The sequence below is a fragment of the Lepidochelys kempii genome, chromosome 5, assembly GCF_965140265.1.
Source record: "Lepidochelys kempii isolate rLepKem1 chromosome 5, rLepKem1.hap2, whole genome shotgun sequence".
Taxonomy (NCBI): domain Eukaryota; kingdom Metazoa; phylum Chordata; order Testudines; family Cheloniidae; genus Lepidochelys; species Lepidochelys kempii.
This window is the reverse complement of record NC_133260.1, coordinates 91,459,044-91,484,955: the sequence shown is the minus strand read 5'-3', so window position 1 is coordinate 91,484,955 and position 25,912 is coordinate 91,459,044. Positions and strand designations below refer to the sequence as shown.

Sequence of the window (25,912 nt, the reverse complement as noted above, 5' to 3'; positions counted from 1 at the left end):
ACTTTTCTGTTTTCAGAAGTTTACTTGGTTTTTTTCTTCCCCCATGACAGCAGTCCCCCTTACACTTCCAAATTGTCTTAGATGATGAAACCAATTAAACAATGTCTCTTAGTATGTATAGTATTTCTGAGGTACTCTGTGGATGAGAAAGTAGGGAAGCATATGGAATGCTACAAATACTGAGGTAATTATACCTATAATAAAACTGACTTTTTTAAAAGCTCAACAAATGTGATACCTGTTCTTTTATAGTTGAATACTATTATTCTATAAAATATTCGAGAACATTCATGAACATAAAAATAGTGATAGTTTTAAGTGGGCATGGAGTGTTGTAAAGCAGCATGCTGCGTATACAAGGTTGTGGAAGTTATTTGAAAAAATGTCTGAAAAAATAATCTGCTACATATTATGGAAGTCAGGGAACTGTTTTTGTACTGTGCATGCAAATTGTACAGGGAGACTGTAATCAAACTCTATACAATGACACGGTCGCTCAGACTTGAGAACAGCATAAACAAGGAAACAAAGTTGCCCATGCCGCTTTCCAGAGAGAGAAAAGTAAAAGCAATCAAAAACTTTACTTTCCAGTTTAGATCCAAAAATTATATTCATCAGGCACACCTATCTGTGCGCCTGCATGTGTCTTACTGCACGAATCCCAAAGCATAAATTGTTGTATGTTGCAGATGCCCCACACCATCTCCTGTACCTAGAGAATGGCATAGCCTAGGGACAAGCAAACGCCACCTATTATTGTGGATGAATACTCTGACAAAGCATAAGTACATAAACACCTTTTCCATTTTAGACCAGATTAACATTGTTCTTATTTGGGGTGGGGGGGTGGAAAGTAACATGAGGAAATCAAGATATAGTTATACTTTCACAACTTACTTGAAGGTTTAACTTTTACTCACCCTATAACCAAGGTCCTCAATCAGGTCACAAGAGGCAGCGCTAACATTAGTGTGCCACACTGTCTCTTTGATGCTGCAGCCATACATGAATACATTCTTTTTACGAGAATGACCATGATAATCACAGTAAACCTACAAAAATTGGAGAAATTAAAGCAATGTTTTAAAACAGGCCTCAGCATCATATATTTCCCTCACTTCTCATCCTAAGTGTATTCGTTTACATATACTAAAAAAACAGCATTAGCAAATGAAAGGCACATTATACAATCAACCTGTTTATTAAGAAAGCATAGGTTTTTTTTCCAGCAAATTCAGAGTGCATGACTTAACATTTTTATCACAGCAGAAGCAATAGCAGCAACCACTAGAGTTAAGTTGTTCAAACTCCTGTTCTCATTTGCTCATAATTTCCTGAAAAACTCATCTGTCAGACAGAAACTGGTCTTTGCCAAAGCTTTTCTTATTTTTTAATATTTTACTCAATCTGTGCAGTCATTTTTTACTACGAGGAGAGCGAAAGAAACTACTCTTCAACCCTATTTAACATTTTTTAAACTTTATCTACAGCTGTAATGGCTGGGGTTAAAAAAATTGGCATAAAAAGAATCCTGCTATTGAAGTACCTTTGAGTGTTCTATTAAAAATAAGATGGTTAAATGGAGTTATGAGCCTTTCAAAGCTGCATGCACACTAGATTTTTGATGGACTGAACATTTTTCCTGAACTCAAACCACACAACTAAGGAAGATTTTGTTACACATATATGCATAGCTAACTTAACTGCATACTGAAAAGTAAATTGAAAATGTGCATGGAGTGAGGGAAGAGCTCTACACTCATGTGCCTCCTATAAGGATTAGAGCTCCTCTCTTCTGAACTTCCTAAGGAGAAGATGAAGTGAGCTGTAGCTCATGAAAGCTTATGCTCAAATAAATTGGTTAGTTTCCAAGGTGCCACAAGTACTCCTTTTCTTTTTGCGGATACAGACTAACACGACTGCTGCTCTGAAACCTAAGGGGAAGAGTGGAAAGAGGAAGACCGAAAATGGCTGGGAGAATCCAGTCTCTCCCTTCCACATTAAACCCTATAGGGACACCATGATTTGACCCTTGGGTCCTGATTCTGCAATGACATCTCATTGGTTTCAAAGTGATGACTCACCAGTACAATATTATGTATATGCACACATTTCGGCAGGATTGGGAACTTATGTAGTTATGCACATATACTGTACAATATAAGTACCAATGTGAAGTTTAGGCATATTGCATATGTTCCAAATTGCTGTTTTATAAACTCCAACTAAACCATTTCCAAAGAAAATTTCAAACCTAGCAATGCAGCACACGTAAAACTTTGTGAATTCAACTGTTTTTGTTACTACAGCTGCCTTAAAAACAAAACAAACCCACCCCACCCTCTGATGTTCAGAACATGAGGCTTTTTTCTACCCTCTAACTCAACAATGCCTGGGAACAAATGCTAGATACACAGTATTGAAAGGCTCAAGAATTAATCAAAACTGGGGAGTTATAATTAAATATTTTTGTAGCATTAACCACAGTCATTGCTCTTGTTTAATACAACTGGAAATAGTTCCAGAAATTTCTGATGAACCCTCCAAGTCTCATTTGTAAACTTGTGAAGCAGTTGCAAGGGCCTATACATGTATTTTCTCTTAGAGAGAGCGAGACAGTATCTATACAAAAAGCTAAAATGATTCTGAAATGCCTGTTTTGGGCAAACACACATACTCACCAGAGGCAAATGTTTTATAGCAGCCAAATATTGTAGTAAGCCCTTGGCATGGTAAATTGTGGGATGAAGGTCTGGGTTTGGGTTTTGCCACTGTCTGTTCAAATCCTCCCCACTTAAAGAACAGCGATGGCTATGAAAGACAAATTTATAAAGAAATGTATGTCTCACAATATAACCTTACTTTTATTTTAAAAGTTACCCTCACTAATTTAAGTTTTGCCTGTGTCACAACTACTCAATTTGTGTGGTCAAGTGAGATTTAAATTCAAGTTTGTATTAAGAACATTTTTTATTCTTGCAGAAGAGTTAATTTAATGGTTACAAATATATTTTACTTGGATCAGCTAAAATTAAAGGGAAGTAAATTTTTATTTAAAGATATTTGCCTACTTACTTGCTCTGAGATTAGAGGAAGTAAATTTATCTGTTGTGAAAACTGGATGCTTCAATGTGTGTGATAAGCTAACAGATTCAGTTCCAAATTTATAAATTCTAATTTTAAAAAAAATTAATAGCCTTTTAAATTTAAATTTTTGTAAGATGGTCAATGATTTTATTGTTCAACCTTTTTGCCTAGTTCATGATCTTGTGACCATAATTTGTCTACTCAATTTAATATTTTGGAACTGCTAAATAGATAGTCAACTGTCAGCAACGTTCAGTGATAGATTTGTTGAGTCTGTTGAATTTTTCTAGAATTCTTCATACTATTTGCTAATTTGTGGAAAGATCCCGATAACCATGAAGATGATCAAATCAAACTTAACTGGATGGGAAGGCTGGTAACTTCAATGGAATCGTATTCAGCTCAGCAAGAAGAAAGCATGACTGTGAACCTTTAAAATAGTAGCTGAAAAGATAACTCATGTACCCTGTATACACCATCACAACTCCAGAATCCACAGGACTTAAAACAAGGCTTTTGTCTCCACCCCTGCTTTGACTGACAATTGACAGGGATATGGAACCCATCAGCCAACATACAAGGCCCGTCACAGGCAAGCCTGGTAGCATTCAGGAGACCAACTAGCTAGCAGAAGACTAGCAGAAACCAGGAAGATCAGTGTCTACAGCAAGCAATGTTTCAGAAAGACTTAAGTAGTATTGTAAGTTTAACAAGTTCATACAGCCATTTTAAGTGTTTTATTTTAGATTTTTGGTTTTCAATCTACAGAGAGACATCCTTGGCATTCATGCATTAGCGAGAGTTTTTAACCAGTGAGTGATTGCTGGAGTGTCTGTGTCAAGGTTCCTCCCCCACTCTGAACTCTAGGGTACAGATGTGGGGACCTGCATGAAAAACCTCCTAAGCTTATCTTTACCAGCTTAGGTCAAAACTTCCCCAAGGTACAAAATATTACCCCCGTTGTCCTTGGACTGGCCGCTACCACCACCAAACTAATACTGGTTACTGGGGAAGAGCTGTTTGGACGCGTCCTTCCCCCCAAAATACTTCCCAAAACCTTGCACCCCACTTCCTGGACAAGGTTTGGTAAAAAGCCTCACCAATTTGCCTAGGTGACTACAGACCCAGACCCTTGGATCTTAAGAACAATGAACAATCCTCCCAACACTTGCACTCCCCCTTTCCTGGGAAATGTTGGATAAAAAGCCTCACCAATTTGCATAGGTGACCACAGACCCAAACCCTTGGATCTGAAAATAATGAAAAAGCATTCAGTGTTTTACAAGAAGACTTTTAATAAAAAATAGAAGTAAATAGAAATAAAGAAATCCCCCCTGTAAAATCAGGATGGTAGATATCTTACAGGGTAATTAGATTCAAAAACATAGAGAACCCCTCTAGGCAAAACCTTAAGTTACAAAAAAGATACACAGACAGAAATAGTTATTCTATTCAGCACAATTCTTTTCTCAGCCATTTAAAGAAATCATAATCTAACACATACCTAGCTAGATTACTTACTACAAGTTCTAAGACTCCATTCCTGTTCTGTCCCTGGCCAAGATGACTACAGACAGACCCAGACCCTTTGTTTCTCTCCCTCCTCCCAGCTTTTGAAAGTATCTTGTCTCCTCATTGGTCATTTTGGTCAGGTGCCAGCGAGGTTACCTTTAGCTTCTTAACCCTTTACAGGTGAGAGGAGTTTTCCCCTGGCCAGGAGGGATTTCAAAGGGGTTTACCCTTCCCTTTATATTTATGACAGTCAGAGTAGGTATGGCCAAAGGGACAACCGAGCAGCTGTGAAGCCCACAGGGGCTATTTATGTTCCACATGTCAGCACCTTTAAGAAACTTTCTGAGCAAGTAGTCACACCTGCTGTCATGTTTACTAACTAAAGAGTAATTATAGATTTAACCCCAGAAAACTATTTCCACCTAAATTCTTAGTAGCCGAATGTAGTAAGTTGACCTTCTCCTAGAATTCCTTAATAAAATGATATTGAAACATCTGAGACCATCCTTTTGGGAATTGGGTGGCAATACTAATATTAAAAGAATGACAGTGTGGAAACTTGTGGTTAAGCCTTAGTGAATTAAATTGGGAACTGTTTTCCCCCTGCTTTAGTTCTTTTTTTTGACAAGGTGTTTGAATATGAATCGACTTCCATAACTCCCTTCTAGCTGAGACAGATTATAAATCATCACCTTTTCTTGCATTAGATGTAAGGATTATTAATTTTTCAATGAGAATGTGTAAAATGTGTTGGATTTTGACCTTTTTATTTTTAATTTGTAATATCTTTGTATAACATATTTTAGTTAGTAGGCTTAGTTAATAACAATATATAAAATTGTGTCAATTTGGTGTTCTTTAAGCCAGAAATCTGGGGACTTTAAGAAATTGAGAATTTAGTGCAGATAAACAGCACATCCTATCTATTGTTCTACCAAGAGATATTTGTGAGGTGTATATGTGCATATGTAAAAACTATGATAAAATATGTTCTGAAAAACCATATTGCAAAAGCAAGTTGTATGGAAGGTACTTATTTTTATAAGGTGCCACAAGTACTCCTGTTCTTTTTGCTGATACAGACTAAACACAGCTGCTACTCTGAAACCTATTTTTATAAATGCAATTTACAAAAACAAAAACACAATATTTTAATAGTAAAATTCAGAGAAATCAACACAGAGATAGCATTACGTTCTTGTATAGGAATACATTTGCACTACTGATTCTTCAACAAAAAAAAAAAAACTAGGAGACAGCTTTGTGAGAAATCTGGATTCATTACAGTATATAAACCTTAACCTAGGCTACATATTTGGGTCATAGTTGAATTACTTCACTGCTAGCCCTCCATTCCGACATCTGTGCTGCAGTAGTGTTCTAACATTCCAATGAATTTGTGGCATACCTGGTACACATGACCTTGATGGATGAGGCTATGGCCCCATCACTATGTACGCTGTGCTTCCTTTTCCACTCTCACTGGCATAAGCCTCCCTATTAAATTCCATGTTACTACTTGTACCCAGGGCTGTGACTTAAAGCCACAGTTAATTCTTAGACAAAAGTGCCATCTCAAATCATAGTCACAGACAGCATATAGGAAGACTCTACATTTAAAAGTAAGTTCTTCACAGTCTGGATCATGCAGGCTCTTAAAATTACTAGTACATATGTTAAGAACCTAAGAATGGCCATACTAGGTCAGACCAAAGGTCCATCCAGCCCAGTATCCTGTCTGCCGACAGATGCCCCAGAGGAAGTGAACCTAACAGGTAATGATCTAGTGATCTCTCTCCTGCCATCCATTGCCAAACAGACAAACAGAGGCTAGGGACACCATTCCTTACCCATCCTGGCTAATAGCCATTAATGGACTTAACCTCCATGAATTTATCCAGTTCTCTTTTAAACCCTGTTATAGTACTAGCCTTCACAACCTCCTCAGGCAAGGAGTTCCACAGTTTGACTGTGCGCGGAGTGAAGAACTTCCTTTTATTTGTTTTAACCCTGCTACCCATTGTTTGACTGAAGAAAATCAGGAAAATATTTTGTCAGTAAGATTTGTATATAGTAGTTTTGTTAACTAGCAAACCACTCAAAAAAGGACTAAAAATCCAAATATGAAAAAGTAAGTATGAATACTGATTGTATGTTAATTCTGGAAAACTACTGCATTTTTATTTTCAAGACTTAGACGTTTTTATTACAAGATATAGAAAGATCTTTTATTAATTGTACTTCAGTGAGCACAGTTTAACTTACTTTCCATTGATGACACCATCTGGGTTGAGCATAGGGACAATTTTAAAAATATAGGATTCTCGTAAACTCTGGGCAGTGGGGTTGTTACTCATAAGATATTCCAATGTTCCCTTCATAACCCAGCTTGCATTAGTCTCTCCAGGATGTACACGAGCAGATAAGAAAATGTAAGGACGATTCCCTAAAAGAAGCATTCACAAAAATTGCAAGATGTAATACAAGTAAATTAAAATAACAGTTTGAAAACAATAATTAGCTCGAGGTGGTGGATGGTGATGTACAGTGTTTTTCAAAATGCATTTGCATCAATTTGGGATGAAGTATGACAGGATTTTAGCATAAATATTGATTGTTACACAAGTGCCTCAATGGATTTTAAGTTTAATGCAACATGAGAAAACAACTACATAAACACCATCTGTTAAAAGAATTGATGATTGGTAACTTACGTGATCTAATTTAAATTCCTCTCTTCATAAGATTAGGAGAAATTCAGAAAAAAATAGGGTGTTTTGGAGGCCACATGGTGGTACCGTCACGCGTCCTTATGTGATATTTATGAAATGGGCTCCATGGAAAATACATTTTTTGCACTAAAAAGAATTGCTATGAGATCATGAAGAACGCTAAAGAATGAGGAATTAGGGACTGTTTTGAAATAACATTTTAAAAAGTTTAGCGTAAGAATAAATCTTGTTTGGCAGTAAACAGTACTTTTTTTTTTTGGGAAAGAAAAATCGTGTTTAGAAAACATGCAGGTCCAAAATTTATCTTTAACTATTCAAGAATCAGGTGGAGTTGTTTTGTTTGTTTTAAATGTGAGCAGACCAACCCCTGGCAATTTCATGAATATAACTGAGTTTTGCTATTTTTACAGAATTCCAGACAAATGAAGCATCAACATTTTTAGAAGGAGCTAATATTACATAATTTTAAGTGGATCAGAGAGAATTTATACTTACTGAACTGACAGATATGTTCATAGTAATTCGACTCTGGCATGGCTGTGATAGTGACTAAAGGGCAGCTGTTCCCAGACAGGGTCTCACACAGCATATCTTGTCGAAAATAGATCTGCTGAGGGTTGTGCATGGATTCCAATTTCTGAAGATGCATCTTCATCCCCAAAATGATGAAAAGGTACTTAAGTCCTTTGCAATTTTGTATATGACAAATAAAGATTTATTTAAGTATTTTATTTTTATTGTTCCAGGTATAGAAGATAATTCTCCCATCACTACTTTGGCCATGAAATACCTTTTAGGTTTCCAGTACATCTACACCTGAATAATGTTTTCTTTTGTATGGAGTGTTTTGAGTCTTTCTTAAACGTTTTTTGGAGCACTTTCTGCTTCTTTGCGCCACCCATTTATTCTGTTTTCTACCAGATGATACTCCCTCAAGGAGCAGCCACTTGGTTTGTGAATGGGCCCAAATGATCAGCCTCATTCAATATTGATCTATTCTATATGTTGAGTCCCAGATCTGCTTTTGTTAATATAACCAATGCTGCAAATTCTAGTTAAGCATCTCACTTTGCTTTACAAACATTAACAAAGCCTCACAACACCCCAGTTTCACTCAGGTCATTATCCTGAAGAGTCTCCTTTTTAATACTTCATAATCTTAACCTTAGTAGTTCAGATACATCAATAATGAGCAAGGTGTAAGTAGACAGATAAGATATGAGAGACAGTGTCAAATTAGTCTAGTTCTATCATCTTAGCCATGTATGCCTCATCAAACTCCCCCTGAAGTCCATGAAAAAACTCCCAATAGACTTCAATAGGAGATCTACATCATGGTAAACAATGTCATTCTAGGCAACTTTACAGGAGTTATATCCAGCTGTCAACTTTTATCCATACTCTCCTGCTGTCAGTGTTTTCAATGCCTTTTGGGGGAAGGAAGGGGAGAGAAGGGAACATCTAAGTCAATTACTGATATAGCTGTAATTCCTATCATCATCGGATATACTGTATAGGGAAAATGAAGATCATGTCAAATTTCTCGAAGTTTTTGTTCTAAAGAACAAGCAAACCAATTATATATATTGTAACATATGGATTCCTTTCTTATTTGAACTTTTGAGGAGAGTGTTTTATTACTTTTCAACATACATGCTTTCATTTATGTACCCTTTTCATATCTATGAACTAATATTTAGAAGCAAGCAGTGTTTTCTCATGGAAAGAGATACAGTAATATAAATGGACATCCAAGTAATCCAGTTCAAGGATTCGCTCACCCTTAAAGTTGAATACGTGTATGGATAGTGGTAAGCAAAGTAGCAGACATCATCCTTGTGTGGGAAGTTCACGGTGAATGTAATTGTGTAATAGGATTTTCCTTTCTGACCACCAGCAGCAATTGAACTTCTAGCAAAGTGATTCCTAAAAGTGAAGTGAAACCATCATAAAAAAAAAAGTGTTAGAGATTTGTAGATATTTTTGCTACATCAGATGTTGTCATTTCTGAACATATAACAAAAACCCTCTGGCTCTGAGAAGTGAGAGATCACATGATGGTTACACTTGTATGCTGTTGTGTACACTGCTGCTACTACTGGTAGTAGCACACTGGAGTAGAAATGGTGGGAAATTTTAATGGGGTGGGGGTAGAAGGGGGAACCAAAACAGACAGCCATTCAACAGAATGGATGACAAGTGGGGACCCTACAGCTCCTCCCATGACAGGGCCATTTGTGAAAATATGCAGTTTTCCTGTTTTACATTCTAAAGATCTCGCCAATAAAAAAAAAAAAAAAAGGAGTGATACCTAGAAAGAGGTTCCATCACAGGATCCCAAAGAGAAAGTCAACAATACCACATTCAAAGTATTAAAGGTATTAAGGTTAAATTCTTAATAAAAATATGCTTAAATATTTATATACACAAGTTATTGAATTCATACAATGTTCCCAGAAAATTTTATCAACATAGCATTGACAAAATACTTAATTTATTTTCTAAATTCATTTGTCAACATCTAAAACTTAAATAAAAATAAAAAAAAAACCAAACAAACCCACCACCACACAACTGCTTTGCGATAGAAATATTACAAGTAAATTACCACAATTTCATGGATGTGCTTGTTCTATTCATGTAAATTAGATTTTGTTCTAATCTTCAACGTAAAACAGATTTGCTTACCTCCATTTTTTGTTGGCATACTTACTTGTAGTAACAAATATCTGTCCCAACACGAGTCCACCATGGCCTGGAATTTAACGCCTCCTGAACAGAATACATGAGGGGCTGCATACCTTTAAGAAAAAAGGATTAGATTTTTATCTTAAGGTCATAGAATTCTGTTTGTACAGTTAATGAGCAGTGGATCACATCTGAATACAGTCTCATGTGAGCACACTATATTCATTTTACTTTTTATAGAAGTCTAACCTACAGAGTCCATTATAAAGATTGAATGTCATACCGTCTTCTAACTAACAGCCAAGAGACATATTAAATGAAAAATGACTCAAGATGAGCAAATGAAGCGGTCAAGGTTCCTTCCCCACCTCTGAACTCTAGGGTACAGATGTGGGGACCTGCATGAAAACCTCCTAAGCTTACTTTTACCAGCTTAGGTTAAAACTTCCCCAAGGTGCAAACTATTTTACCCTTTGCCCTTAGACTTCCACTGCCACCTCCAAATGTTTATCTGGGAAAGCGTTGTTTGGAAACGTCTTTCCCCCCAAATCCTCCCAACCCTTGCACCCCACTTCCTGGGGAAGGTTTGGTGAGGATTATTACCCATTTGCGTACGTGACCACAGACCCAAACCCTTGGATCTTAAGAACAATGAAAAAGCATTCAGTTTCTGAAAAGAGAGATTTTAATAGAAGTAAAAAGTAAAAAAGAATCACCTCTGTAAAATCAGGATGGTAAATACCTTACAGGGTAATTAGATTCAAAACAGAGAATCCCTCTAGGCAAAACCTTAGAGACACAGACAGGAATATCCACTCTATTCAGCACAGCTTAGTTTCTCAGCCATTTAAAGAAATCATAATCTAACGCATATCTAGCTAGATTACTTACTCAATTTTAAGAGGTTTCAGAGGAACAGCCGTGTTAGTCTGTATTCGCAAAAAGAAAAGGAGTACTTGTGGCACCTTAGAGACTAACCAATTTATTTGAGCATGAGCTTTCGTGAGCTACAGCTCACTTCATCAGATGTTTACCGTGGAAACTGCAGCAGACTTTATATACACACAGAAATCATGAAACAATACCTCCTCCCACCCCACTGTCCTGCTGGTAATAGCTTATCTAAAGTGATCAACAGGTGGGCCATTTCCAGCACAAATCCAGGTTTTCTCACCCTCCACCCCCCCACACAAATTCACTCTCCTGCTGGTGCTAGCCCATCCAAAGTGACAACTCTTTACATAATCAAGTCGGGCTATTTCCTGCATAGATCAAGGTTTTCTCACATCCCCCCCACCCCCATACACACACAAACTCACTCTCCTGCTGGTAATAGCTCATCTAAACTGACCATTCTCCAGGTTTAAATCCAAGTTAAACCAGAACATCTGGGGGGGGGGGGGTAGGAAAAAACAAGAGGAAACAGGCTACCTTGCATAATGACTTAGCCACTCCCAGTCTCTATTTAAGCCTAAATTAATAGTATCCAATTTGCAAATGAATTCCAATTCAGCAGTTTCTCGCTGGAGTCTGGATTTGAAGTTTTTTTGTTTTAAGATAGCGACCTTCATGTCTGTGATTGCGTGACCAGAGAGATTGAAGTGTTCTCCGACTGGTTTATGAATGTTATAATTCTTGACATCTGATTTGTGTCCATTTATTCTTTTACGTAGAGACTGTCCAGTTTGACCAATGTACATGGCAGAGGGGCATTGCTGGCACATGATGGCATAGATCACATTGGTGGATGTGCAGGTGAACGAGCCTCTGATAGTGTGGCTGATGTTATTAGGCCCTGTGATGGTGTCCCCTGAATAGATATGTGGGCACAATTGGCAACGGGCTTTGTTGCAAGGATAAGTTCCTGGGTTAGTGGTTCTGTTGTGTGGTATGTGGTTGTTGGTGAGTATTTGCTTCAGGTTGCGGGGCTGTCTGTAGGCAAGGACTGGCCTGTCTCCCAAGACTTGTGAGAGTGTTGGGTCATCCTTTAGGATAGGTTGTAGATCCTTAATAATGCGTTGGAGGGGTTTTAGTTGGGGGCTGAAGGTGACGGCTAGTGGCGTTCTGTTATTTTCTTTGTTAGGCCTGTCCTGTAGTAGGTAACTTCTGGGAACTCTTCTGGCTCTATCAATCTGTTTCTTTACTTCTGCAGGTGGGTATTGTAGTTGTAAGAAAGCTTGACAGAGATCTTGTAGGTGTTTGTCTCTGTCTGAGGGGTTGGAGCAAATGCGGTTGTATCGCAGAGCTTGGCTGTAGACGATGGATCGTGTGGTGTGGTGATCTGAAGGTATACATTGTCACCAAATGTGAAATAGTTATGGGTAAGGACAAAGTCACAAAGTTCAGCCACCAGGTTAGCCGTGACATTATCGGGGATAGTGTTCTTGACGGCTTGTAGTCCATCTTTGTGTGGAATGTTGGTGTAGAGGGCTTCTACATCCATAGTAGCCAGGATGGTGTTATCAGGAAGATCACCGATGGATTGAAGTTTCCTCAGGAAGTCAGTGGTGTCTCGAAGGTAGCTGGGAGTGCTGGTAGCGTAGGGCCTGAGGAGGGAGTCTACATAGCCAGACAATCCTGCTGTCAGGGTGCCAATGCCTGAGATGATGGGGCGCCCAGGATTTCCAGGTTTATGGATCTTGGGTAGTAGATAGAATATCCCAGGTCGGGGTTCCAGGGGTGTGTCTGTGCGGATTTGATCTTGTGCTTTTTCAGGAAGTTTCTTGAGCAAATGCTGTAGTTGCTTTTGGTAACTCTCAGTGGGATCATAGGGTAATGGCTTGTAGAAACTCGTGTTGGAGAGCTGCCGAGCAGCCTCTTGTTCATATTCCGACCTATTCATGATGACAACAGCACCTCCTTTGTCAGCCTTTTTGATTATGATGTCAGAGTTGTTTCTGAGGCTGTGGATGGCATTGCGTTCCGCATGGCTGAGGTTATGGGGCAAGTGATGCTGCTTTTCCACAATTTCAGTCCGTGCACGTCGGCGGAAGCACTCTATGTAGAAGTCCAGTCTGCTGTTTCGACCTTCAGGAGGAGTCCATCTAGAATCCCTCTTTCTGTAGTGTTGGCAGGGAGACCTCTGTGGATTAGTATGTTGTTCAGAGGTATTTTGGAAATATTCCTTGAGACGGAGACGTCGAAAATAGGATTCTAGGTCACCACAGAACGCCACTAGCCGTCACCTTCAGCCCCCAACTAAAACCCCTCCAACGCATTATTAAGGATCTACAACCTATCCTAAAGGATGACCCAACACTCTCACAAGTCTTGGGAGACAGGCCAGTCCTTGCCTACAGACAGCCCCGCAACCTGAAGCAAATACTCACCAACAACCACATACCACACAACAGAACCACTAACCCAGGAACTTATCCTTGCAACAAAGCCCGTTGCCAATTGTGCCCACATATCTATTCAGGGGACACCATCACAGGGCCTAATAACATCAGCCACACTATCAGAGGCTCGTTCACCTGCACATCCACCAATGTGATCTATGCCATCATGTGCCAGCAATGCCCCTCTGCCATGTACATTGGTCAAACTGGACAGTCTCTACGTAAAAGAATAAATGGACACAAATCAGATGTCAAGAATTATAACATTCATAAACCAGTCGGAGAACACTTCAATCTCTCTGGTCACGCAATCACAGACATGAAGGTCGCTATCTTAAAACAAAAAAACTTCAAATCCAGACTCCAGCGAGAAACTGCTGAATTGGAATTCATTTGCAAATTGGATACTATTAATTTAGGCTTAAATAGAGACTGGGAGTGGCTAAGTCATTATGCAAGGTAGCCTGTTTCCTCTTGTTTTTTCCTACCCCCCCCCCCCAGATGTTCTGGTTTAACTTGGATTTAAACCTGGAGAATGGTCAGTTTAGATGAGCTATTACCAGCAGGAGAGTGAGTTTGTGTGTGTATGGGGGTGGGGGGGATGTGAGAAAACCTTGATCTATGCAGGAAATAGCCCGACTTGATTATGTAAAGAGTTGTCACTTTGGATGGGCTAGCACCAGCAGGAGAGTGAATTTGTGTGGGGGGGTGGAGGGTGAGAAAACCTGGATTTGTGCTGGAAATGGCCCACCTGTTGATCACTTTAGATAAGCTATTACCAGCAGGACAGTGGGGTGGGAGGAGGTATTGTTTCATGATTTCTGTGTGTATATAAAGTCTGCTGCAGTTTCCACGGTAAACATCTGATGAAGTGAGCTGTAGCTCACGAAAGCTCATGCTCAAATAAATTGGTTAGTCTCTAAGGTGCCACAAGTACTCCTTTTCTTTTTTCAATTTTAAGAGTCCATTCCTGTTCTGTTCCCGGCAAAAGCATCACACAGACAGACACAGAACCTTTGTTTTTCTCCCTTCTCCCAGCTTTTGAAAGTATCTTGTCTCCTTATTGGTCATTTTGGTCAGGTGCCAGTGAGGTTATCCTAGCTTCTTAACCCTTTACAGGTGAGAGGATTTTTCCTCTGGCCAGGAGGGATTTTCCCTTCCCTTTATATTTATGACAGAAGCATAGGTCAAAAAGACTAAATGTAATTTAAAAATAATGTAGTGGCGTGAATGGACACTAAAACAGGAAGAACCTGGATTTAAATCACATCTAACCCACTGTCACTATAAAGTTTCATAGAAAGTCTCAGCCTTCTCGTATCTCAGGCCACACACCTGAACTGGCATGTGAGCAAACCTTCAGTGCATAGCAGCAGGGTCTAAACCAAGGGAGGGCAAACTACGGCCCGCAGGCCAGATCCGGCCCGTGAGGGCTTTCAGGTCAGCCCGCAGGATTGCCAGCCTTGTGGCTCAGCGGGGCTAAGGCAGGCTCCCTACCTGCCCTGGCGCTGCTCCCGGAAGCGGCCGGCACCACATCCCTGTGGCTCCTAGGGGTGAGAGGCAGAGGGCTTTGTACACCGCCCTCGCCTGCAGGCACCATCCCCTGCAGCTCCCACTGGCTGGGAACCACGGCCAAAGGGAGCTATGGGGATGGTACCCACAGGTGAGGGCAGTGTGCGGTGGAGCTGCCTGCCCTGCCCCGCCCCACCCCCAGGAGCCACTGCCGGACATGCTGGCCACTTCCAGGAGTGGCATGGGCCCAGAGCAAGCAGGGAGCCTGCCTTAGCCCTGCTACGTGCTGCTGGCACCCTGGAGCTGCTCAAGGTAAGTGGCACGGGACCGGAGCCTGCACCCCAAACCCTTCCTGCACCCCACCCCTCTGCCCTGAGCTGCCTAACCCCCTGCCTTGAGCCTCCTGCCACACTCCGCACCCACTCCAGTACCCCAACCCTCTGTCCCAAGCCCCCTGCCACACCTCGCCCTCCTGTCCTGAGCCCCCTCCTGTACCCCAACCCCTTGCCCTGAGCCCCCTCCTGCACACTGCACTCCCTCCTGCACCAGCCCTACATTCATGGCCCTGCATACAATTTCCCCACCCAGATGTGGCCCTTGGGCCAAAAAGTTTGCCCACCCGTGGTCTAAACAGAGCAATTAATATGCAACATGTTAGTGTGCTTTAGATCACAGTCCCATAGTATGCATTACCCCACTGAGCAGACAAGCCTGCAGTCAGTTTGGACTATCCAGCAACTTCATAAAAATCAAAATTTGCTAATGAATAATTAGGAAGCAGATAATAGGACTTACTTTGTTTGAGTCCATTATTTGTTAAGAATAGTCCACTTAGCTCTAAGAGGAATTTTACACATTTCATAGCAAGGTTTCAGGGAAAGGATTATGACTTTTGAGTTGCCAGAAGTAGTTTAGAAAAAATCTGACCAAGAAGTTTATGTGGACAACACATTGCAAAGACCCATTATGTGTTACGTATCCGGTCTTACTCCAACTGATTCTCCACACAGATTCCACTCTGGATGACTACTAATTGCCTAGTTTTTTTTTTAGAAGTGAACTATGATTGTCGGATAGCCCTACCCAAACTAGTATCTGACCTGGACGCTTGTATCAAGGAATAGCAAATGATAAATGTGTGGCTCAAGCTCCATGTTGCTGTTCTACCTATCGCTGATACTGGGAAGTGAACTAAGCAGGCCACCAAGGCCATTTGAGCCCTAATAAGTCTAGAGGGATCTTCCATATCCAGATTGTAACAAGTCTTGATATAGACCAAGACCCACTTAGCCCTGGTCTACACTACGAGTTTAGGTCGAATTTAGCCGCGTTAGATCGATTTAACCCTGCACCTATCCACACAACGAAGCCATTTTTGTTGACTTAAAAGGCTCTTAAAATCGATTTCTGTACTCCTCCCTGAAGGGATTAGCCCTGCAATCAACAACATTGCTGGGTCGAATTTGGGGTAGTGTGGACGCAGTTTGATGGTATTGGCCTCCGGGAGCTACCCCAGAGTGCTCCATTGTGACTGCTCTGGACAGCGCTCTCAACTCAGATGCACTAGCCAGGTACACAGGAAAAGCACTGGGAATTTTGAAATTTAATTTCCTGTTCAGCCAGTTTGGCGAGCTCATCAGTAGAGGTGACCATGCAGTCCCAGAATCGCAAAAGAGCTCCAGCATGGACCGAATGGAAGATACTGGATCTGATCATTGTATGGGGAGATGAATCTGTGCTATCAGAACTCCGTTCCAAAAGACAAAATGCCAATATATTTGAAGAAAAACAAAAAATCTCCAAGGGCATGATGGACAGAGGCTATAACAGGGACCCGCAGCAGTGCCGCGTGAAAATTAAGGAGCTCAGGCAAGCCTACCAAAAACCAAAGAGAGACAAACGGCCACTCCGGGTCAGAGCCCCAGACATGCCGGTTCTATGATGAGCTGCATGTGATTCTAGGGGGTGCCCCTACCACTACCCCACCACCTGTCCATGGACACCTGCAAGGGGGGGAAGTTTCACGCAACAGGGATGAGGATTTTGGGGATGAGGAAGATGATGACACAACAGGCAAGCGGAGAAACTGTTCTCCCAACAGCCAGGAACTGTTACTGGAGCCAATACCCTCCCAAGGCAGGCTCCCGGATCATGAAGCCAGAGAAGGCACCTCTGGTGAGTGTACCTCTGTAAATATAATACATGGTTTAAAAGCAAGTGTGTTTAATGAGTAATTTGCCCTGAAGACTAGGGCTGCATTCACGGCCAGTACAGCCACTGGAAAAGAAGGCCACTGGCATTTTGGGATGTATATGTAGGGGCACTGCCAGCAGACCGAGGGATGTGATCGTTCCCCTCTATTCGACATTGGTGAGCCCTTATCTGGAGTACTGTGTCCAGTTTTGGACTCCACACTACAAGAAGGATGTGAAAAAATTGGAAAGAGTCCAGTGGAGGGCAACAAAAATGATTAGGGGACTGGAACACATGACTTATGAGGAGAGGCTGAGGGAACTGGGATTGTTTAGTCTGCGGAATGAGGGGGGGATTTGATAGCTGCTTTCAACTACCCAAAAGGGTAGTTGGAAAGGGTTCCAAAGAGGATAGATCTAGACTGTTCTCAGCGGTAGCTGATGACAGAACAAGGAGTAATGGTCTCAAGTTGCAGTGGGGGAGGTTTAGGTTGGATATTAGGAAAAACTTTTTCACTAGGAGGGTGGTGAAACACTGGAATGCGTTACCTAGGGAAGTGGTGGAATCTCCTTCCTTAGATATTTTTAAGGTCAGGCTTGACAAAGCCCTGGCTGGGATGATTTAGTTGGGGATTGGTCCTGCTTTGAGCAGGGGGTTGGACTGGATGACCTCCTGAGGTCCCTTCCAACCCTGATATTCTATAATTCTATGAAAAGTCTGTTAATGTGTCTGGGGATGGAGCAGAAATCCTCCAGGGACATTATTAAGGGTGGCCATTCCTGCTGGGCTGTTTGCCTGTGGCTGAAAAGAAATCATCCCCACTTTTAGCCATGTGGTGGGGGGAGAGGAGGGCACGTTCATGCTGAGCTATTCGCATTTGGCTGGCAGGGATCGTCCCTGATACTAGTCATGCGGTGGGAGGAGGGGTGAAGCGATCATCCCAGAGACTTGGATTGGGGGTGGGGGCAGGGTTTAGTGGGGTCTGTGCTGCACATTAACCCAAAAACAGCAGCCCCTCCTTTTAAATGGCCAACCCAACAGGTGCTTGGTATGGGAAAGGAGGGTGCTGCTGTTTGAAACCATTCCCACGTGTTATGAAGGCTGAAGAAGCCAAAAGACTGCGGCTTACCATGGCTGCCTGCAAGCCGATTTCTGTTGCCTGGCCCTGCGTTTGATCTCTCACATCAAACCGGCAGGCCATCAATATAAGAGGCAAAATGGACCTTGTACCGAAAGCACATGTGCTATGTAATGTTAACAGCTTGGTTCACCATGAAAGAGTCTATCCATTGTTTTCTAAAATGTGTCTTTTTAAATATTACTCTCCCTTTTTTCCTCCCGCAGCTGCAAACGTTTCAACGCTTCCCCTATTATCTCCGTCCCAGAGGCTAGCGCAGATAAGGTGAAAAAAAATGCACTCGCAATGAAATGTTCTCTGAGCTCCTGCAGTCCTCCCACACTGAAAGAACTCAGCAGAATGCGTGGAGGCAAACAATGGCAGAGTCCAGGAAAACAGAAAATGAACGTGAGGACAGGAGGGACAGGTAAGATGAGAGGTTGCAGGAGCAAGAGGAAAGGTGGCAGCAGCATGATGAGAGGAGGCAGGATGCAATGCTGAGGCTACTGGGGGGGATGAAACTGATATGCTGTGGGGCCTGGTGGAGCTGCAGAAAAGACAGCAGGAGCACAGACCGCCGCTGCAGCCTGTGTAACCACCCACCCACCTCCCCAAGTTCCAAAGCCTCCTCACCCAGATGACCAAGAACACGGGGGCGGCACACTCCGGGCACCCAACCACACCACCCCAGAGGACTGCCCAAGCAACAGAAGACTGGCATTCAATAAGTTTTGAAGTGCAGTGTGGCCTTGTCTTTTCCTCCTCCCCTCATCAACCACCCCACCTGGTGCTTCCTTCCTCCCCAACACCCTCCCGGGCTACCTTGGCAGTTATCCCCCTATTTGTTTGATGAATAAATAAAGAATGCATGATTTTGAAACAACAGTGACTTTATTGCCTCTGCAAGCAGTGATTGAAGGGTGGTTGGCTTACAGGGAAGTAGAGTGAACCAAGGGGGCAGGTTTTCATCAAGGAGAAACAAACAGAACTGTCATACCGTAGCCTGGTCAACCATGAAACTGGTTTTCAAAGCTTCTCTGATGCATAGCACGCCCAGCTGTGCTCTTCTAATCGCCCTGGTGTCTGACTGCATGTAATCAGTGGCCAGGCCCACCCCACCAAAAACGTCTCCCCCTTACTCTCACAGATATTGCGAAGCACACATCAAGCAGCAACAACAATGGGAATATTGGTTTTGCTGAGGTCTAACCGAGTCAGTAAACTGCACCAGCGTGCTTTTCAACATCCAAATGCACATTCTACCACCATTCTCCACTTGCTCAGCCTGTAGTTGAACAGCTCCTTACGACTGTCTAGGGTGCCTGTGTACAGCTTCATAAGCCATGGCATTAAGGGGTAGGCTGGGTCCCCAAGGATAACTATAGGCATTTCAACATCCCCAACAGTTATTTTCTGGTCTGGGAAGTAAGTCCCTTCCTGAAGCTGTTCAAACAGACCAGAGTTCCTTAAGATGCGAGCATCATGTACCTTTCCCGGCAATCCCACACTGATGTCTATGAAACGTCCCTTGTGATCCACCAGTACTTGCAGCACCATTGAAAAGTACCCCGTAATGGCTGCCAAGGTGGTCCGGTCCCAAAGACAGGAATATGCGTTCCGTCTATCACCCCACCACAGTTAGGGAATCCCATTGCAGCAAAGCCATCCACTATGACCTGCACATTTCCCAGAGTCACTACCTTGATAGCAGCAGCTCAGTGACTGCATTGGCTACTTGGATCACAGCAGCTTCCACAGTAGATTTGCCCACTCCCAATTGATTCCCGACTGATCGGTAGCTCTCTGGCGTTGCAAGCTTCCAGAAGGCTATCACCACTCGCTTGTGAGGGCTGCTCTCATCTTGGTATTCTTGCGCCTCAGGGCAGGGGAAAGCAAGTCACAAAGTTCCATGAAAGTGTCCTTATGCATGAGAAAGTTTCTCAGCCACTGGGAATTATCCCAGACCTGCAACACTATGTGGTCCCACCAGTCTGTGCTTGTTTCCCGGGCCCAGAATCAGTGTTCCACAGCATAAATCTGCCCCATTGCCACCAGTATGTCCAAATTGTCGTACTTTGAGAGAAGTCTGCGTCCTTGTCCTCATCACTCTAGTCACCACGCTGCCATCGCTTCCTCGCCTGCTTTTGCAGGTTCTGGTTCTGCACATACTGCAGGATAATGCGCGAGGTGTTCACAATACTCATAAATGCCGTGGTGATCTGAGCGGGCTCCAGGCTTGCTATGGTATGGCGTCTGCAGGAGAGCAGAGTTGCAGCGGAAGCGGTGGCTGACGACTGATGCCACGAGAATAGATATTTATAGAGAACGACGAGAGGACCTGCGAGGTGGATTCATGAGAGCAGGAGAGCAGAGTTGAGGTGGAAGTTAGCACCGCACACATTTCCTGAGGAAGAACACCTGTATCCGGGAGCCCATGACAGACAACATGGACAAATTCGCTATTGAGACAATAGCAACAGAGCAGAGTTGCAGCGGAAGCGGTAGATGACGACGGTTACAGTCCTACTGCACCGTCTGCTGAAAGCAATGTGGCTTCCGCACGGAAAAAAGGCAGGAAACGATTGTCGGCCGTTGCTTTCACGGAGGGAGGGGCGACTGACGACATGTACCCAGAACCATCTGCGACAATGTTTTTGCCCCATCAGGCATTGGGAGCTTAACACAGAATTCCAATGGGTGGTGGAGACTGCGGGAACTGTGGAACAGCTAGCCACAGTGCACCACTCCTTAAGTCAATGCTAGCCATGGTAGTGAGGACGCACTCCGCCGACTTAATGCGCTTAGTGTGGACATACACAATCGACTGTATAAAATCGATTCTAAAAAACAACTTCTATAATATTAACTTAATTTCACAGCATACACGTACCCTTAGTCTCTGGGATGATATGGGTTGTTTCAAAACTTTCAGCAAACACCATAAAGAAAGTGTGTACCGGCATGGCCTGGTTCTATCTAATGTGAAGTTTCATTTCACCTGGCATAGAACATGGGTTAGGAAAGAAAACCAGGAGGTGAATTGACAGATTGACGAGGAAGTTGGAAGCTGCCTTGCATAGAAAACTTAGGGTGAGACCCGAGGGAGTCCTTGCCCTTGTGAAAGACCATATATGGGCGGCCTGGCCTTGAGGACCTGAATCCCTCCTATCTGAAAAACAAAACGCTACCAGAAAGACAGTTTTCACCGATAATTAGAGCAGGTAGCTGTAGGCGAAGAGGGAGACTCCATCATAATCAATAGTGAAATAGGGTCTCAAGAAGCAGAGGTTTTTCCTGACTGGTGAGTGTAAAGTCTAGAACCCAGGCCTGCAGAGCTCCCAGGCTGCTGACATCTTCATGTTGTCACCCAGCAGCAGCTGTCACAAGCTTGAACTCCACTTGCCCATGCCCTACTGTGGACACAGACCATGGGAAGCAGTCTGACAGGCTGCAGCCTCGTGTCTCCTGACTGGCTCCCTTGCCTATATAAACTCAAGAGGTATTTCAGGACATGTGCAGGCACCAGCCCAGATCTCCTGGAACTGACAACCATTCCAGCTCCTTGCTCCTGAACTCCTGGCTTTGACCCCAGCTTGACTTGGACTTCATCTCCTGACCCAGCCCCTGAAACCTGACTCGAACTCTGAACCTTGGTATTGACCCTGGCCTGGAACCTATGGACTCCTCTGCTACTCCCAGCCTCAGGGTTTACCCAGCTCTGACCCTTGGTCCTGACTGCCCCACTGTGGGATGTGAAAAGACAACGTGGTCTTGTAAATAGGGAGGATTTGCAGAGATCACTGCCAGCTAAACCCTTATCAGGCTTAGAGACAGACCCAAATATTTCAGGGAAAGTAAACTGTCTAGTATCACTGCAATTGGAGCTGCCACTGGAGAAAGGTGTTGCTGAATTGCCTAAATAGAAACATTTCTTTCATTTGGCTTTTTATATCGGCCTGGTTAAAGGTTTTCCACCCTGAAGCAAGATGTCTTAAACAGTAGTAGATCAGCTTCTTTCTGAAGACATTATCCAGGCAGCATTCAAGCTATCCAGTGCAAGGATGTCTGGTTTGGGTACAGGCTCTGGCCTTGTTCTGAGAGTCCAGGTTGGGCAGAACCAGCAAGGTAAGGAGTTTCTCTAGGTCTGAGTACCAAAATTGCCTAGCTCATGCTATCCTGACTCCCCCACCGTGGACAGTACCAGATGCTTCAGAAAGTGTAACAGAGGTGTGGTATCCATCCTAACCTCCATTAGAGATCGGGCTCAAGCCTTCAAGCAGGAGGTTTAATATTCCTTCCAAAAATGTTGATAGGAAAATACAAGAGGGTTTAGACATTTCTATGGATAACAAGAATAACGAGCATTCTTGCTAAATTCTTGGCCTAAACAACTTCTTGTGACAATCAGTCCCTCATTTTAATTATGGGCTCTGTGAAAAAGTACTATCCTGCAATGATTGCAGCTACTGAGTGGGCACCTGAACTTTTCTTGGTGGGTTATAAATCAAAATGGAGCCTTCTGTTTCTGCCTAGCTGCACAGCTGATTCAGAAAAACACTATTTAACTTTCAATTTGATTATCCAGAGAAACGAAGAATAGCTTCACACTTAGTTGGACTCTCGGACCTAAACAGCAGGGCTTCATACTCTTCCCACTGATCTTTACATTCCGCTTTGATCCATGTCACAAGCAGGCTCTTTTGGTGTTCAGGTCTTTTGAGTAACAGACTATGCCTGACGTTCAGTACAAGACTGCCAACTAAGTCTCAAGCATCCTCCACTAGAAAGAGTTTGATGGGTTCTTTGTGCTCCTCCAGGTTCAGGAAGTGAAGGCAAGACAGATGAAACATCTATCTAGGTCTGATCTTTCACTCAAGTACCAAAGGCATTGAACACAGCTGTCTGTGACCAACACTGTGGCATCACAAGGACCACAGCACCTGAAGTCTGCCTTAATAATGCCACAGAGGTTTGCAGACCCAACTACTGGTACAGAGGCACAGGAAGGCTGAAAAACACAAGAGCTGAAAAACTAGCTCTGGATGGCCATATTGACACTGGTGAAAAAAACAACTTTTAAAAAAACTAAACTAACCAGGAAAATGCCCAAAAGGGCAAAAAAAAGAAAGACTGATGAAGGAAGTGTTCTAAGGCCACTGATTCTTTGGTGGATGGAAGAAAAGAACAGTAGTGGGGACCATGCTCTTTTTTATGTCAACATGTAGTTTGGAAGAGTGTACGCCCAGCCCCAACAGACACTACTGACTAGAAATTTCAGATATCACATGGGAAGTATGAATATTTCCAAAGTGGGGATGTAAATAAACAATTTTGAAAAGAGAACTTGAGTTTTTTTCCACTTAAACCTACAGCTCATTCTGGTCTCCTACATGGATTTACTGATTACATTCAGTAACATGACATTTTCCCCTCACACATAAATCCCCAAAATCCAGGAGACAAAGTTGTTTGACCATGTTTGCACTTATTTTCATTTACTAAAACATGCAAAAACTTTCAAGGAGGGTCTTAATGGCTCCCAGTTTTCATCCTCTTGGCGCAATGTAGAACAACTCAGCTTTTCTTTTCCAGCACCTTATGATAATAGCCTTACCACAATTTTAGTAGGAGCCTGGAACAGCATTCTTATACTTCAGTTTTACTCAAAAAATAATTGTAATGACATCACCACATGAAATATTATGAGTTTCATTTGTAAGAAAGAGATTAATAATCTAGGGATCCCAGGGGGGAAAAGGTATCCTGTTCTGGATAGTCCAGTAGGTCTCCCTACATGCTAGTTTTCCATCCCTTTTGAAAAGAAGTCTTACCATAATTAAACTGACTGTTCGACTTTTCACAGTTGATGATGTTAAACCGGTAACCAATGCCTGGCCGCATTCCACTGACTTCAAAATAAAACCATTGATGATAGTGATTGCTGTTTATATCTGAGTTCAGAATGAGATCATACTCGTTTCTGAAGATTAACAAAGAGAAATAAGTCTTCTTAAAATAAGAAATTTGCAGTATATATGCAAAAAGAAGAAAATGAAAGAGCTCTTACTTTCTAATTTGAATAACTTTGCGCAGATTTCCAGACTCAAATTTGGAGTTGAACTTCAAAAACTCCCCCTCTTCTGGCACTGAATAACTTTAAAAAGAAAGAAAGAAAGAAAGAAAAAAGACCATTGTAAGTAAAATGGATCTTTGGAACTCATTTGTTAATTCAGATTTTTGATTGGAAATCTATATAGAATAAATACATTCAGGATTACAGCAAAAAAGGTACAGTATTGTCCTTATTAAGACGACAGGCTTTACCACAGACTTCACAACTACTGTACTTTATCTTAAGCCAGAATAGTTTCCTTAAAGAAAGCAAAATTGACAATCAAATTGAAGATTGTTGTAAAACAAATATAGCCTACCTGGGATTATCAAGGTCATACATGATTCTGTCTATAATATCATTCTGATGGATCAGTCTTTCAATATCTTGGGATATTTTTGTCCTGTAGTAAGAAGAGAATCCTCACTTAAAATACATTTTACAACAGTAACTAGAAATGGTACATAATTTGTTTGTCAACAAAGCTATAACACAAACATGCAGGGCCTGATTTTCAGTGAAGCCTCCATGTCATCCCCATGCGTGCACTTGTGGTGTGCAAGCACCTGCATTACAGAGGTGACCAATTCTAACACTTGCTTGTGCAGGGGTTGAATCTTCATGTACAAAACTCATTGGGGTTTAACTTTTATGAAATAATTTGTTATTATAATTATAGCAGAAGCTCAGTATGTGATCTATATTTGGTATTAGTGCTTAAAACTAGGTAACCTTTGAAAATGATTCCGTTATAAGAGTAATTTATACAAGTCCTTCTGTAACTAAAATAAGGGATTTTAGGAGCTAGGCCAGTGTTTCTCAAATGTGGCCATTGTGGCCACGTGAGGCTTTTTGTGCAGCCACGACAGCCTCCTTGCTAGTGATTGGGGGATGGAGGAGGAGGAGAGAGAAGCATCGGCCCCACCCACTCCCTCCTTGTTGCTTCTTGATGCCCCACCCTGCACCGCCGCTGGAGAGAGGTGGGGCACAACGCTGCACGAGCAAGGTGAGTTCTTGACCCATCTTGTGGGGAGGGGGTTTGGGTGGCAGGCTCCAGCAGCAGGACTTCGGGAGCCTGGCCGTGACCCCAGGCTCTGACTGCGGGACAGCGAATACTGACACACTCACAACCGGCTCCGGCCACGCAGCCCTGGCCTCCAGCTGTGGGGCTTCAGCCTCCAAGACCTGCTTCCAGCTATGTGGCAGGTGCTGGCCCCCAGCTCCAGTCCTGAGCTCAGGCCGTGAAGTGGTCAGCGCTGGCCCCAGGCACCAATCTAGCCCTAGCTGCATGGCAGCAGGCTCCAACCACGGGACTTTGGTGCTTAACCTCTGGCCACGGGTGCTGATCCCCAGCTCTGGCCACGGAGCTTCAGTTGGCCTCTGGCCTGCAGTTCCAGCTGTGCGGTGGCCCCAGGCTCCAGCTAAACGGACCTGGCCCTAGCTGCATGGCAGCAGGCGCCAACCCACAGCTCTGTTCCCGGGCTCCAGCCATATGGTGGTGGGAGCTAGCCCCAGGTGCTGATTCATGGCACTGACCCCTAGCTTCAGCCACGCAGCAGCGAGTACTGGCTCCTGGCTCAAGCCACGCAGCCCTGGGCTCTGGCACCCAGCTCCGGCC

General features: G+C 42.8%; 1 protein-coding gene across 8 annotated transcripts in view; it reads right to left on the bottom strand.

Annotated features, from left to right (window-relative positions):
* Positions 1 to 25,912, bottom strand: part of AGTPBP1 (ATP/GTP binding carboxypeptidase 1) — a 152,696-nt gene that overhangs the window by 50,212 nt on the left and 76,572 nt on the right. For 5 of the 8 annotated variants that reach the window (XM_073345032.1, XM_073345029.1, XM_073345030.1 and 2 more), the window contains 9 exons: positions 24,614 to 24,697; positions 24,250 to 24,336; positions 24,014 to 24,162; positions 10,045 to 10,132; positions 9,113 to 9,257; positions 7,827 to 7,980; positions 6,865 to 7,045; positions 2,682 to 2,811; positions 921 to 1,052 (listed from right to left, as the gene is read on the bottom strand). In XM_073345032.1, the coding sequence (XP_073201133.1) occupies positions 921 to 1,052; positions 2,682 to 2,811; positions 6,865 to 7,045; positions 7,827 to 7,980; positions 9,113 to 9,257; positions 10,045 to 10,132; positions 24,014 to 24,162; positions 24,250 to 24,336; positions 24,614 to 24,697 (1,150 nt within the window). Of the gene's footprint in view, positions 1 to 920; positions 1,053 to 2,681; positions 2,812 to 3,264; positions 4,338 to 6,864; positions 7,046 to 7,826; positions 7,981 to 9,112; positions 9,258 to 10,044; positions 10,133 to 24,013; positions 24,163 to 24,249; positions 24,337 to 24,613; positions 24,698 to 25,912 lie in introns of those variants that run through there. The other 3 variants (XM_073345036.1, XM_073345035.1, XM_073345034.1) reach the window with 2 other exon arrangements.